Source organism: Agaricus bisporus (genome assembly GCF_000300575.1).
Source record: "Agaricus bisporus var. bisporus H97 unplaced genomic scaffold AGABI2scaffold_8, whole genome shotgun sequence".
Taxonomy (NCBI): Eukaryota; Fungi; Basidiomycota; class Agaricomycetes; order Agaricales; family Agaricaceae; genus Agaricus; species Agaricus bisporus.
Genome location: NW_006267371.1, coordinates 810,533 through 824,462, shown reverse-complemented (window position 1 = coordinate 824,462; position 13,930 = coordinate 810,533). Strand labels below are relative to the sequence as shown.

The following is a 13,930-nucleotide window of genomic DNA, read 5'->3' as shown; positions in this document are numbered from 1 at the left end:
CTTGTGCGATGCGCGAGATTGCTGGTTTATTGAAGCAGTCAAACTTTCTGAGTTATATTGAATACTGTCCTGCGGTGAAGGACTAGGTGTTTTCTTATCAGATACATTCTCATTCCAGAACGAGCAAGCGGCATGGGTGTGCGGGTATTATTAATACATGTCACATATTTGATGGTGCCTACATACTTATATGAAATTCTGAATGCGAGATTGACCAGGATTGACCATGATAAATATGATAAATTGATGAGTACTGCATACAGCACAGTATGATAAATTTCTGGTACGATTAACGCATTAGGGAAGACTGGGCAGTTGGATTTATTTGGACCGTTGCTAGATTTTTGATTATTGCGGATGGAGACGGACCGTGCGATGAAATTCAGGAATATTATTGAGGATGTGTTTTTTCTTCGGGTGCTTCGGATATACGGGACCGTTGTCGACTGCCGGATCTCAGGAAACCTCTGCAAACTGAGCATGGACCCACCAGGCCTGATGGCTGTTATGCCGCTAATTGACCGAAAGGCGATGATGATTTAGATTACAATACGACATAATACCTGAAACTTTTTTTTACAATTCAACGAGAAGCTTTTTTAAAAAAAAATCAGTACACTGTGGGCTTCTGTGGGTGCATTGTGGTCGATGCTCTCTCCGTTCTCAAGGAAGGGAGAGTTTATTTTCATTGAGTAATAAGGAGTTCAATGTCGCTACAAAGATAATCAGATAACATGTTCCGGTCCCAGGGGCATTCTTAGATTTGCATAGATTGGCTCCGCTCGATCACGGATTAGAAGATGTTCGCGTTGTGGACTAACGTTCACAGGAACATGAGATCAGGCTGAGGATACTAGAGCGAGCGACAAGACATTATACTAGAACTCCCAGAAGTCTGCGTTAGAGTGAGTATCTGTAAATATGGATTGTGCAAGAAACGAGAGCTCGATGATATTTGCATTTAGTCGAAGGTTTCGGCCGCTGAGAAAACTGAATTCGATTTTGTTCAAGCGCTTGGGCCATTTTCCTTTTATCGTTCAAGACATCATACGATTGCCAAAACTGTACTACCAGAAGGGGAAGTTTTTTGTTCAAGTGATTTTCAGAAAAATGTCCTGGTGCTGCTGGCTGTCCTCGGATGTCGCAAGTAAAGGTGTATTTTTCCATTACTTACCGTCTCAAGTAACAAGCTTGTGATAAAGTCCGATTGTGTAATGTTTTTGGGACTTACTTATCAGGGAATGGGGCCATCAAGGTGCCTGGAGAATGGATACCCGCTTCTTAGACCACAACCACCACCACACCCACCTCCTTGCCGATCTCCTCGACCACCACATGTCTTTCCAGTCCTCGCCGAGCCCGTCGGCAGGCTCGCAGCAGCAGACAAACTCTCCCATGCCGCCCGCATCGAGTCTCCAGATGCAGATGAATCTCATGCAAAATCTCATGCAATTCCAGAACGTCGGTGAACAGATGCTGGGTATGTCGGGTCAACAAACACAGTTCGATGGCTCTCCAAGTATGGCATACAACCCGCCAGCTGCCTTGGTCGAGCAGCAGTTTAAAATCAATCAACTACAACAGCTTCAACAACTTCAAAACCAGATATTCCAGCACCAGGTCCGTCGTTCGCCATCGTTTTGTTCGGACACTCCCCGCTGAAAGATTCGAGTCAGATTGCTCTAATATCCGGACAGTCTATTCTTCCAGCGGGACACTCAATGAACCGAAACGATTTCTCTTCCAACTCGCTACCTCTTTCAGCAATGAAAGACCAAAGTTTTACTTCCACATCACCTCATAACTCTTATCCTGGGCTTCCCACCCCAGGTGCGTACGGTTTGTTCGTTATGAGATTACGTCGTATTGTAACAGAAAACATTCATCAGGACCGTCCACGGAAATCCGACCGCGGGACAGCCCGATGGAATTCGTTCCCCCAATGGTACTTGGGGCAGACTCGTTATTCGACCCTCCTATATCTCCCCAATCCACTCACGATACCAGCCATATATCCTATCCGCATTCCCATTCATCGGGAACCCCACATTTTCATGCGCATACGGCACCGCCACAAGTTGTTTTTGATATCCGGTCGGAAATGACCCCAAATAGTTCTGGTGCCGATGGGCTCTCATCTGGATCGCTTTCCAATGTGCCTTTGTTGTCCAACGGAGCGGACAATGATCTTGACATCTCGCCACTTACGAGTCCCTGGTTGGGTGCTGGGAGTCATCAACGATCATCGGTCGGGACTGATTCGGGACTTCATCCACATCACGTTCGTTCGGCCAGTTTTTCCCATTTAGGGAGGTCGAGTTCAAAACGGCCTGCAGATAGGGGCTGTTCTAGAGACTTGAACAGTGCGCATGGCATGTTCGAATCTGAACCTGCGCGAAAGAAGCATAGCCCGGATTCTCCATCAGCTCCACGGGGTATGAACTCGCAGCAGCAATACCAGCATATGACACCGTTAACGCTCCTCCCCCAACCCAACTCACCACTTTCGTCACCGATATCACCTTTGACGACGGCAATAAACGCTACTAACCTGGTGACTGGTACTGGAACCTGTTCGTCTTCATCATCTGCTTCTGGCACAAATTCTCAGAGAAGAACGTATCGAGGCTCAATGTCCACCGGTAACACCCCCTTACTACGTGGTCAACGATCAAGAGTCAGCAGTAACACGCGTGGCCAGGCCAACAATAATTCTTCGAATAACACGAGTACGAGTTTGACGGGTACACCTTCGTCTGTGAGCATTGGGAATGGAGCTGGAACGTTTGTTGCGGACACACCTTCACCTGTGGATCTTGCTATGCCACCACCTGCACCTCCCGGCCACGTTATGAATTCTAGTCCCTCTGGCTCTGGCTCCGGCTCCGGTTCGAATTCGAATCAGGATATGGATGGAATGGGTCCCGGTGGAGTGCTACTGCCAGTCACACCGGCGAGTATCATGAAACTCGGGAAACTCGGTCCGAGTAACAATAACCATAACAACGATGGCGACGGCGGCGGTCATGCTTCTGTTCCTCGTTCTTGGCCAGGTGAGCCCCGTGACGACAAGAAAGGGGGTGGGGCGGGGGAGAAGGACAAGGATAATGGTGGTGGAAAAGGTAATCGGAATGGTAGTGGTTCTGCAGCTGGTGGTGCGCCTACTAGCATCGCAGCTAGTCGGACGAGGAGAAACACCGCTTCTACTACCGCCGCCACGGGTGGAGTTTCTGGTTCCGGCCTCAAGACTATCTTACCTGGTACGTCTACTTGTCCTCAAATTTCAAACTGAATTTGACGGCCATTTATTTGTAGCCAATCCTTCTTATTCTCCTCAAATATCCGCTTCTGCTGGTGTGTCATCAAGAAGTAATGACCAGGACAGCCAACAACAACTACCTCGTAAGACTTCTCACAAAGCCGCGGAGCAGAAACGTAGAGATTCTTTGAAAACCGCTATGATGAATTACGTACTCTCCTTCCGCCTATACCCCTGTCATCCGATATGGATGAATCTGCTCTAGCGAATGGATTTGGTATTCCAGGAGCATGGGCCACCTCGCTCGTCATCATCGTACTGGATCTTACCGCCACGAGGACCTCCGAAAACTGGAGCTGAAGGTCCCAATAAGGGAGTCAGCAAACTGCAGCTCTTGATTTGTGGGAACGAGTTTATCAGGGTTTGAAGAAGAGAGTTGAGAGGAGGGATGAGGAGATTATCAAGTTGAGAGATGAGGTTGGGAAATTGAGGTGTTTGGTTGGGGATATGAAGCTCGGAGGTGACGGTAACGATATGGAAGAGGATAGGAGGAGACACAATGAAGGAGATTATGGAATACGAGGTTCTTTTGCTGGTGGAAGCTTTGATTTCGATTGGGATCTGGATTTGGAGAAAGATTTGGATGCGGTCGAAATGCATAACAGTGATGCGAACGAGGAATGTGGAAATATTGGAGGGATGATGGGTGGAATGGGAATGGGAACTGGTGTGGTGAATGTGGGATTGAGCTGAATGCACTGGGGAGCTTAGGCGAACAGCCTGATCAAGAAGAAGAAGACTAACTATCGGGTTCGGGCGGTTCAGAACAAGTCAAGACAAGACGAAACTTTTCTATTGTTCTAGTACAATGGGGGAGGAGGAACTTTTCCTCTAGAAGTAAAACCTTTCTTGCAAATTTTCTTTTCATCTTTCTGCATTGCAGGGTGACGAAGATTTATTCTCTAAAATACAATGATACCTAAATTATAGATAGATCTATTTGATGTTGATTTTGGCGACTATTGGGGAGAAATAAATTATGGATCATTATGTTCTTGGGCCAGCACGACGGACAGGATTCAAACTCTTCCAAACTCTCGAGAATTCAAAGTTCATTAACAATCACGTTGTACTAGTAGTAAGAAACCCTCGATAACTCTTAAATCATTCACAATTAGTTGTTCATCGCGCCTAGCAAATAGTTAATATCCGTTCCAAGTCCTTGATACATAGGACGCCTCAGATCGTCTCACAACAGGCATAACTCAATCTCGTTCGTTTATGAACAGACTTAGGTATAGGTGACTCTTTCGTTGGCCAGGAGTTGAATTCTACTCGTGATACAAGAGTTACCGTAGTACTTTTATTCCCAAAGAAACTGATACGAGGGCTCACAAAGTGGACCTTTGATCGAAGGACGCATACGCGAAATAATTACGGCATAAAATTATACAAGTTCGAAGAACTCGTCAAATGAAGGTAAAGAGAACGACTATTTACCGAACAAGGGGAACCTTCCGCATTAAAAACCATTCAAACGAGCATAGGTGAAGAACGAAAGAGAAATGTTAGGGCAGACTTCCACTTACACATGAGGCGAATGAGCTCCCATCAATTTCATATCCTCCTCCATACCGTTTCCTGTGGATGAAGGTGACTGGTCCACGTTCAAGGTGACCGGCGTCTTTCCGACAGTAGCAGCCCAATTGCTCTTGTTGCGGCGATGACCAGGCAAGCTTCCACCCCTATTAGCATCTCCCATATTGGCATCGCCGTAGTGATGAGGGACTGGCATAAATGGAACACCGGTACCCTGGGACTGAACGCGAAGAGCAGAAGAACCAACAACCACACGCCCTACTGAGGTGTGGTTGAATACTTGCTTCATACGCGTGAACGTGACGGTTCGAGTGAGGAAGAATAGGAGGGCGAGAAAGATCGAAGGAGTCCAAATGGCCACTAGTAGGAAACCAGGAATCGCGTACTTGAAATCGTAAGAAATCGTTTTCAAATGATCAGCCACCAATAAGGTATCATTGGTCATGGTGCCGATGAGGTTGTTAGCCATGATATCGGTGAAAACGAGGTTGCGGATATGTGCGTTGCCAAGGACTGGATCTGACGTGACCAGGTTTTGAAGCTTGGATCGGATGGCGTAGTCTGATTCTCCACTGTAATCTTGCAAAGGATCGTCTCCAAAACCAGTTACGTAGATGGAACTCCAAGCATGCGCATGAGCCGCTTCAGGCATACCAGCAGCAAGTACGGAAAATATGGATGCGGAGCCTGCAGGTAAATAGAAGCGATTGGAACGAGTGGTCCAGAGTGAGGGATCATTTTCGTATCGATCATCGACGCGTCCCCAAAAGAGGTCGACATCCTTGATATTGAGGTCCGTTTTCTCCGTTGCCCAAAGAACGTTCAAACCGCTCGTATCGCGATTGATTTGTAGGCCCTGAACTTCGGTGCTGCTGTTGGACGAAAAGGTAACGGTCTGAACCGATGCACGCGTAGCACTCGAGCAAGCGTGAATACCTTGAGTCCATTTTGACCCTCGATCGAACGTTCGAGGATCTCCACCATCAGTTCGTAGCGGTGGACCAAGAAAGATTCCACACTTCACGTTAACGTTAGTGATGTTTGCTATATCGCCACCTCCGAAGCCTTGACAAATAATATCCAAATCGTGCGTGCTAGTATTAAGATAACTGAGAGGAAGAAAGCTGATCTTTTGTAGATCAAGACCGCTGAGTCCGGTACTAGCAAACTCCGAAGATATGGGATAAGAAGAGCCCTCGGATGAATTGTTACGAGTAGCATTAAGGAACAGCATTGCAAATAGATTGCTGTATGCGGCGCCTTTGTAGGCATGCTGGCGAAGATCGATGTTTTGACCATCGCGATTGAGGGCAGGAGGCTCGTCAGTGAGATTGTAGAATCCACCGTGGTCGGTGATGTTGAATTCGTCAATCCCCAGGTTAGGGCCATTCATCAGGAAGTAGTCGACGGTAAGGTTTGTATCGACACATTCTGTCTCCGGCTCAATCCAAAGAATATCCTGTGACCATGTCCCACCAGACTGAGCTTCGGTCGGAACGGTCTGATTCCATAGACCAATACCCGGTTGTTCAACGCTCATATCAATGATGAGGCCATCGGCGAAAAATGTACCGTTGCGTAGGATAAATGTCTCCGCCGAAGCTTCGAAACCCACGCTACAGTTTCGTCTCTCGTCTCCTTGATAAAACCTTCTAAAATTCATTGAAAAAGGACCATGGGGAGTACTGTTGAATATCTCGAGAACGGAGGGAGCAATGGCCGTAGTGTTTGGGTTATCATTGCCAGGGCAATTCACTAGATTGAAACTACCACACTGACGTCCGTAAACAAAGGAACCTTGATTTGGAGTGGTCGAAAGAGCAAGGGGTGAGTTATCGGGGACGTAGACGCCTTTGAGCAGCCGGAAATTCCCCTGCACAACGGGGCCTTCGCTTAGGCCCAACGGTAGAATGACACCTGCTACTGCGACAAGAATAGTAGTCAAGGTGCCCAAGCGCGAGAGTATGGATACCACGACTCCTTCTGTTTGTCCGGCCCGAGAGTCCGTCCGTAAAACTACTGGCCACAGGGAGGAGTGCAGTGTTCGGCTTATTGAGCTCCATGCGACCGCGGTTGTAGTTGTCGGTAGAAATTTGACCAAGAGTACAACAAGGGAAAGGGCGATGGTGAATGAAACGAAGGTGATGAAGGCATTGATTATTGTGGCCGCCTCGGCCACAGATATTTGAGTCACAATCAGTGTCATGTTCCTAAGAACAATTGGTATTGAGCGATATCTCAGCAGAAAACTTACAGCTAGGCACTTACCGTCCTACAAAGAGGTGGCAATTGACAAGGGATGTGATACAGCAAAACGTTGGGAGGCCAGTATATATCCTGTCATTTCCCATTCATTGAACCCTGACCAGCACGGAAGTGTCGGGCAGTTGTTGAAGATGCTAATCACATTTTGGTTAAGGCTACCTTTGACCCTGTCATTTCTATTAATCAATAATCGTCATCAAGGCTCAAGCCAAAGACATTGGGCGCTGGGCGGCCTGTTGATAGGCAACCAACAAATTACTTGAATTCGCTTTCGTCCATGAATTGGACCACTCGATTCCACAACATTTTGAATTTTTTTGACGAACGAAGTAACCAGTTAGGGCGGCTCAAAACAATGCTTTTTCCAAAGAATATGATTCTCAGCCGCTAGAGAGTTTGGTATGTCTGGCTAGCTTGACGCGTATGTAGCGTGTTCAGTTGACCGAGGCAACCCGTAAGACGTATTCAAAACTCCACCTTGCCGTAAGCATCGATAAAGAATCGTGGCTTGATTCAGATTTGGAAGGGAAGTTACGTTGAAAATTGTTTCGCCTTGACACCTTGGATTTCGGAAGTTGTATGAACAATAATCATCATGCTGTAAATAGTTAGACCACTTGACTGTCACTGTCGACCCTGCCAGTGCTGCAATGCCCACACTTAACAAATTGTTAGTGCTGCCCTCCTGGATCACATAGAAATAAAACGCTCACCGTTTGAGTATATATATTTGTGCTACCTGTAGTGTAACCACCGTTTAAGTTGCTATCTTATTGTAAGGGTTGAGTAGCGCCTTGAGTGGTGTTACGAAATTTGAGGTGATCCCTGGGGTCCGATCTTCGCCTGATGTGGCGCCTAGCACTGCATTCTCTTGATAGAAGATCGACATGTGAACATAGCTACTACTTAGCAACTACTTACCGGCGTGTTTTCCGGACATGGCGAAATTGGGCCACCTGCTAATAATTGTTGACTTATATGAGCACCGAGCGCTACAGGTCTGAAGGTCGTAGAATAAACATTGAAAATCTTTGCCAACATTGAGGCTTGCCTAAATGACGGAGATGATAGATCTGTTGTCAATAATCAGACACAAGTAAGGGCCAAAATTCGTACTCAATGTTGAATCCCAAACAATGACAAGAAAGGTGGAACGCTGCCATGTCGCCCTAGATCAGTACCTCTGATCGTCTTTATGAGTCACAGTCACCGCAGTAGTAGGAATCCGGGATATTTTTTAGAAGGCTACAATGAGACTGAAGCTAGCTGCTAGAGAGCACACGGCGTCTAAAATTGCGATACCAGCTGAGCTGCTGATACCAGAATAGGTTACCACTGGCCCTAGGCGCCGCTTTTCGCGGATTCTCACGGTCAAGCCGTTTGTGTTCTATTTATATTTAATGATGCCTCTGGTTCGTACGCACCGGCGTAGCTAATAGTGGAGTATCTCACTCTCGGAAACTCTTCTTAACCGCGAACCACGTTACCACAGTGACACTACTACATAAAATTATGGCAGTACTCGATCTCCACTGCTTTGACTTTCCATTTTTTACGCTCCAATCACTGACATTGGTCTATCCGGATTCTGCATGAAAGCCTGCTCAGTCTTCGCCTTATGGGCAGTACACTGTAAACAGACGAACAAGACCGTCAACGAAATCTAGCTCTATAGAATATCGCGATGATCAATACCCAAATGGAAACAACCCGCAACGAAGCCCGCACCAATATCCTTGTTGTCTGATTGGATGGATCACTTGAATAACGAGAATATGGTTGCTCTTAGAGTGATTGGTAAAGTCATACCTGGCGAGATACGGTAAAGAAACTTACTAGAAGATGACATACCGGGGCGAACAGTACGTGTATAAACATAGGGACAATGGGTATCGCGTCAGTAAAATCCCGCAATGCAGACATGCACTTGTATTCCTTCTATTTAGATTCATGGAGAGAATTAGTCCTCTATTGACCTTGTATCTGACTGGTGTCTGTCAGGTATTGCCATGTCTGCACTGGATCTCCAGATATTCACATGTCTGCAAATCGGGTTTTTACTGACGCGGAACCGATAGGTTTAACTGCTGACTTCATGATCGATCCAAAGGATTTTAAACCTTCTCCGATTTCAGAACGAGTGCAACTGCCCATCCAGGCCTGGAAGCATTGCATCTGTGTTGTAGAGTCGCGAAAAGATGGCCCAAGTCTTCCTAGATCTCCAACATAGAAAGATAGCGTCAGAAGTCAAGGACAAATCTAGAGAAAAAGGGCATCCGAGCGGACGCCAAGTGATGACCTGTATTCTCTTCAAGCATCGTTGGTCCTTGACACATAGCGTAGGTTACAACCGTCGATTCTGACAGTTTGTGATTTGCCAGAAACATCATTGAGACGCGATATGGCGTGATGTTTCACTATAAGCCTGTAAGGTTGTTTGATATTAAGTGCCGTGAGATTCGGATCCCAACTGATAGAATAGTCACAAGGCGAAAATGTTCTGAGATATGTCATGTCATACCAGTGTCATACTCACGAGTGGTTGTCTTCGAGACATCTTTCTCAAAAGTAGGCCGGATCATCAAACATGGCCCATTGGATTTTGTCTATGGATACCATGACTTCGTGGACCAGTCATATCGCAAACATAGCACAGGGCATATCCATCTCCGGAGAAGTTCAATTACGTCCCGAGGACAAGCCGGTTCACATTCAGAACATGTTTTTCCGATATGCGATGGAAAGGGCAAAGGAAGCTGACATTCTCACCGCGGAGACAAGAGCGGAACAACTTAAGGGGAAATTCGTCTGCACTAACGGTGACCTAAGTCAGTGTTGTCGAACGAAGGAGGTCAGTAAGTCGATATATCACAAGAGTCCGCTCTGGCAATACCTTGCAGATATGATTTGTGAAGAACGCTGTATGCGGGTTCATATTTTCCATCAAAATTGGGTAGATAGGGAAGGAATATTCAAATGTCTGCTAACGAATGTTGAAACTTGAGAGGTTCGAACTTATAGCGCGTATTAATAGGCTGTGGAATGCCAAAGTTTAGATCTTACTAGAGCTGATGAGAAAATGATTCCTGGCCTTTGTCGTCCCCCAGCTTTTGGGAACAAAGGCGCGTTGGTAATCAAGCATCGAGAACATCATTGGAGCATCATGGGTCACTCGGATAGCATGGGAGTCAAGTGTTCGCACCACGAGTTATCATTTTCTGATGCCACTCATGTGACAGTTTATTTCTTCCTTCATTCTTCGTAAATGTCCCGGACAGATCGGGAATGTGGCGCCGCGATAAGATTTAAAAATATGAATTCACGGCAAAATGCTTTTCAAAAATCATGTGGGACAACACTGGGACAACTTGGCTATATTCACGCTCATGATGCTCACGGCGCTTGACAAGACACGTGAACACTTGACGCCACCCTAACGTGTTGCATGAGTGTGAAATCGTATATTTATCATACAAAACTCCGCATGGTAATACATCATATGAACAGACGTCGTCATAAACTCTACGACTGAGCTGGGTTGTTCTCCGCAAAGTATTCATGTGAATCAGCATTATCGATAGCTTGATTAGAATTAGAGCTGGCGAGTTGTTTACAGCCGGATTGACCATAGACGTGGTCATCGGTTCCACCGTTAGCGGTGAAGTGAGAAGACTCGTGGACCAGAGTTCCACCCTAGCATGCGGTCCGTAAGTTTTCCAACGAGCTTAAAGTTCTGGAGAATCAAAAACTCACCCGAGAGTCGGTACCGGTGGTGGGAACTTGCCAGAAAACGGGGCAGAGGTGCACAGTGCCGAACCTATAGAGGAAGATCAGTCGATTTGGAAAGATCACGGTAAATGAACATTCTTACTGATCGGGAAACACGAATGCGAAGACACCAGCATCATTGCAAGTACAGTCATATGTGTAAGAAGAGAAATCGTTGCTGCTGATTTTTGAGAAATGATCCAAGACAGTGTTGTGGTGGGATGAGGTGTATGTTCCAAACCATGTGGTAAAGCGGGATGATGACGAAGTATGAGATTGGAGATATGAGCGTGCTCCTGAGGCATAGTTCTGCGCTGCAGAAGCCGCAGAAACGAGAATGCTTTGCTCGGAGGCGGTGCAACCAACATAGCTGGCTCTTTTTTGAATGGTTGGTCGGGTAGTACTAAGATTGCCTGAGAGGCGGGCAGTGTGGGCCTCGGTCGTGGCGTGTATGGGCGTGACTTTGGCTGAATCGTCGACGAGGTAAAAGAGATTACGAGCTTTGATGGCGTATGATCCTTCATTAACTTCATTGAAACTATAAGCCTCCGACACTGCGAGTCGTCCATATGAGTTGGTTGATCCACCACTATGTTAGACACTCACAATCATGCATTACTTCGATAGATTGCCCAGGAGCAAGGGTAGTGAATGCCTTCCTGGCGGCAGCAACTTCGGGAACATATTTTGCCTTGATGCCAGAGAAGGAGGGGCGGGCACCGTTGGCATCTGAACTAATATCGAAAGTATCGGCTGGTAGGGTAGAAAGAGGAGAGTGCGGATCATTGAGCAACTTGACGGTTTCGTCGCCGGTGTTCGTGACAGTCGCCATTACTTTGAGGTCTCCAACGGAGCTCATTGAATCGGAACCTGGGTACCATTATGAATTGGATCGCCATAGTATGTTATGCAATGAACACACCTGTGATCTTCAGCGAAATGCTGGGAGCCGCATTGACAAAAGCGGCGGAGGCAGCAATCGCGAGTAAAGCAGAACGAACGGTGAAAGAGAACATACTGAACAAGAGTAGTGGAATCATAGGATACCCTAGAACATTTTATAGGACGAGGATACAGGGCCTTTTGCTAAGATATTGCCCGACGCGGCCAAACCATGTGTTCTACGGCAAATTGTTGCGCCCGGAGTTTGAAAAAGAAGCATAGCGATGAAAAGCGTGCAATAGCAAAACAGACTCCATGGAGGACGCATAGTTGTGCAAGTACATGTGCTAATGGTGATGGCAGGAGGACATTTTGAATAAGGAAGTTACTGGAAAGCATGGACAGAGTACCGATATGATTTTCCGTTAGTCGTGAAGCACAAGGTGTGAAGTTCGAAACAATGTTAGCCAAGATAAGAACGAGCACATGATTTCAATCGAACTTCTGGCAGGTGGAAAACCTGTGGAAAACATGAAGAGTGATATGGTGATATATATATATATATATTGATCATCAACGAACCTTAACGACCGCTACTCGGAGTTTTAGGCACACGAGCCCTTCAGATGACTTCGTCGTCGACCTGTTACTACGGCCGGCAGTGGAGCACGCTTATGATCATGAGGATGTATGGTAATTAGTATTCAGCTGAATTTCAACTCACTGTGTGCTTTCCCAGAAGGGTGACCGTGTGAAAGAACAATTAATTACACTTGGTTTAATATGAATATGAATCTAGCCTTTTCTGAACTTAACGCAAACCTAGCTTATGTATTTATAAAGGTACCTGGATCTGATTATAGATAATCACTTCAGCGCCCCAGAAGACCTTGTTCGAGAGTTGTTAAGACTGTTTTTCAACGCTATCTTTCCACCTCCCTTGTACGTTTGACAGTCGGAAGACAAGCAGTGAGGATTTATAAATGCTATAGTTATATCTAGGAACGTCACTAGATTCGTGATTGATACAAGAATCCTGCTGAGAGAGAAATTTCACATATTCACTGCGGCTGTGTGAATGTGATGGGAGGCAGTATATATACGTAGCCTTTGCTATCCTTACTATCATCGTCAAACAAGTGCTAATACTGCGGGAAAACTTCATATCTGAAGTTCGGAGGAGAACATTATCAAATTTATCATTAGGCCCGCGGAACAGGAGCCCCGGATGCGGTGAGTGGGGTGTGATGATTGAGAATCCCGTCCAGCTACGCAAGCTGCCCTACCGGTACTACTGTACTAACGCGACCGTAAGTTCACTGTCAATTACATAATCATGACAGGTGTCACTTAGGCGCTAGTTCACAGGTTGTAAATATTGTTGACAAGATGTTCATATTACCCTTTTGGGACAACGTACTTCCATTTTGGGATATGTTTTTCTATTTTGGGATATGTTTACGCTCATAGGGGGTTCACACCCCCAGTTGACCTGTTGACGTGAACTAATTCAAGTTCACAAATCGGCTTGTTGACTGTTGACGTGAACTTACGGTCGCGTTAGTACAGTACTGTTCTTGGAGCCGAGGGATATGATCTAGCTTCAGACTCACATAACATTCTAAAAATTATCTACACTACTGGTCACTTGACCATGACACTGGTGGATATTCGACTTACATAATCTCTCGGAAACGCTTCATCCTGGAACGACATGACAGCGCACCACCCCGCTTCTCACCGCCTTCAATGGACGGGCGTTGCCCCTGGATTTATAACTATTCACAGCAGATACACATGCATCTCAACATCTATGTACGATTAAAATCCTTCCTTTTATGACCATTAGACCTACAGCGTTTACGAGCCTCAATATCTGTTAACGGTCAATTTTGTTATATCAGAAAGACGGTCTTGAAGCATGTGTCAGTAACTTCTACGTTCACATGTCGATTCTCTCAAATCAGACCCAGATCAGACCTCAAGGACTCATGATCATCACCCAAGCTTCTTGGCAAAGTTGTAACGCCAGCACCCGAACCCTAAGCCAAGACCAGCTTGTTGAAGTCATTAAATGAGTGTTCCAGATAGCACTAACTTATTTGAGAGGTGTATGTTTTTTTCTTTGAGGACGGGACTACCATCGCCTTGCAGTAC

General features: G+C 46.1%; 3 protein-coding genes across 3 annotated transcripts; 1 reads left to right on the top strand and 2 right to left on the bottom strand.

Moving 5' to 3' along the window:
- Positions 1–1,285: 1,285 nt before the first annotated feature.
- On the top strand, positions 1,286–4,112 carry AGABI2DRAFT_179669 (hypothetical protein). The gene is made up of 6 exons (XM_006463188.1): positions 1,286–1,620; positions 1,677–1,830; positions 1,890–3,260; positions 3,316–3,470; positions 3,525–3,635; positions 3,680–4,112. The coding sequence occupies exons 1-6, from the start codon at positions 1,336–1,338 to the stop codon at positions 4,010–4,012; spliced, it is 2,409 nt and encodes an 802-aa protein (XP_006463251.1). The 5' UTR covers positions 1,286–1,335; the 3' UTR covers positions 4,013–4,112.
- A 449-nt stretch (positions 4,113–4,561) lies between these two features.
- AGABI2DRAFT_194133 (hypothetical protein) lies at positions 4,562–6,094 on the bottom strand (the record flags this gene model as incomplete). Its single annotated transcript, XM_006463187.1, has 1 exon — positions 4,562–6,094. A coding segment is annotated over one exon (1,250 nt), but the record flags the coding sequence as incomplete, so codon positions are not given.
- A 4,472-nt stretch (positions 6,095–10,566) lies between these two features.
- Positions 10,567–11,960, bottom strand: AGABI2DRAFT_194132 (hypothetical protein). Its single transcript, XM_006463186.1, has 5 exons — positions 11,814–11,960; positions 11,498–11,761; positions 10,995–11,445; positions 10,877–10,940; positions 10,567–10,816 (listed from the first exon to the last, which is right to left on the bottom strand). The coding sequence occupies exons 1-5, from the start codon at positions 11,929–11,931 to the stop codon at positions 10,646–10,648; spliced, it is 1,068 nt and encodes a 355-aa protein (XP_006463249.1). The 5' UTR covers positions 11,932–11,960; the 3' UTR covers positions 10,567–10,645.
- Positions 11,961–13,930: the final 1,970 nt, after the last annotated feature.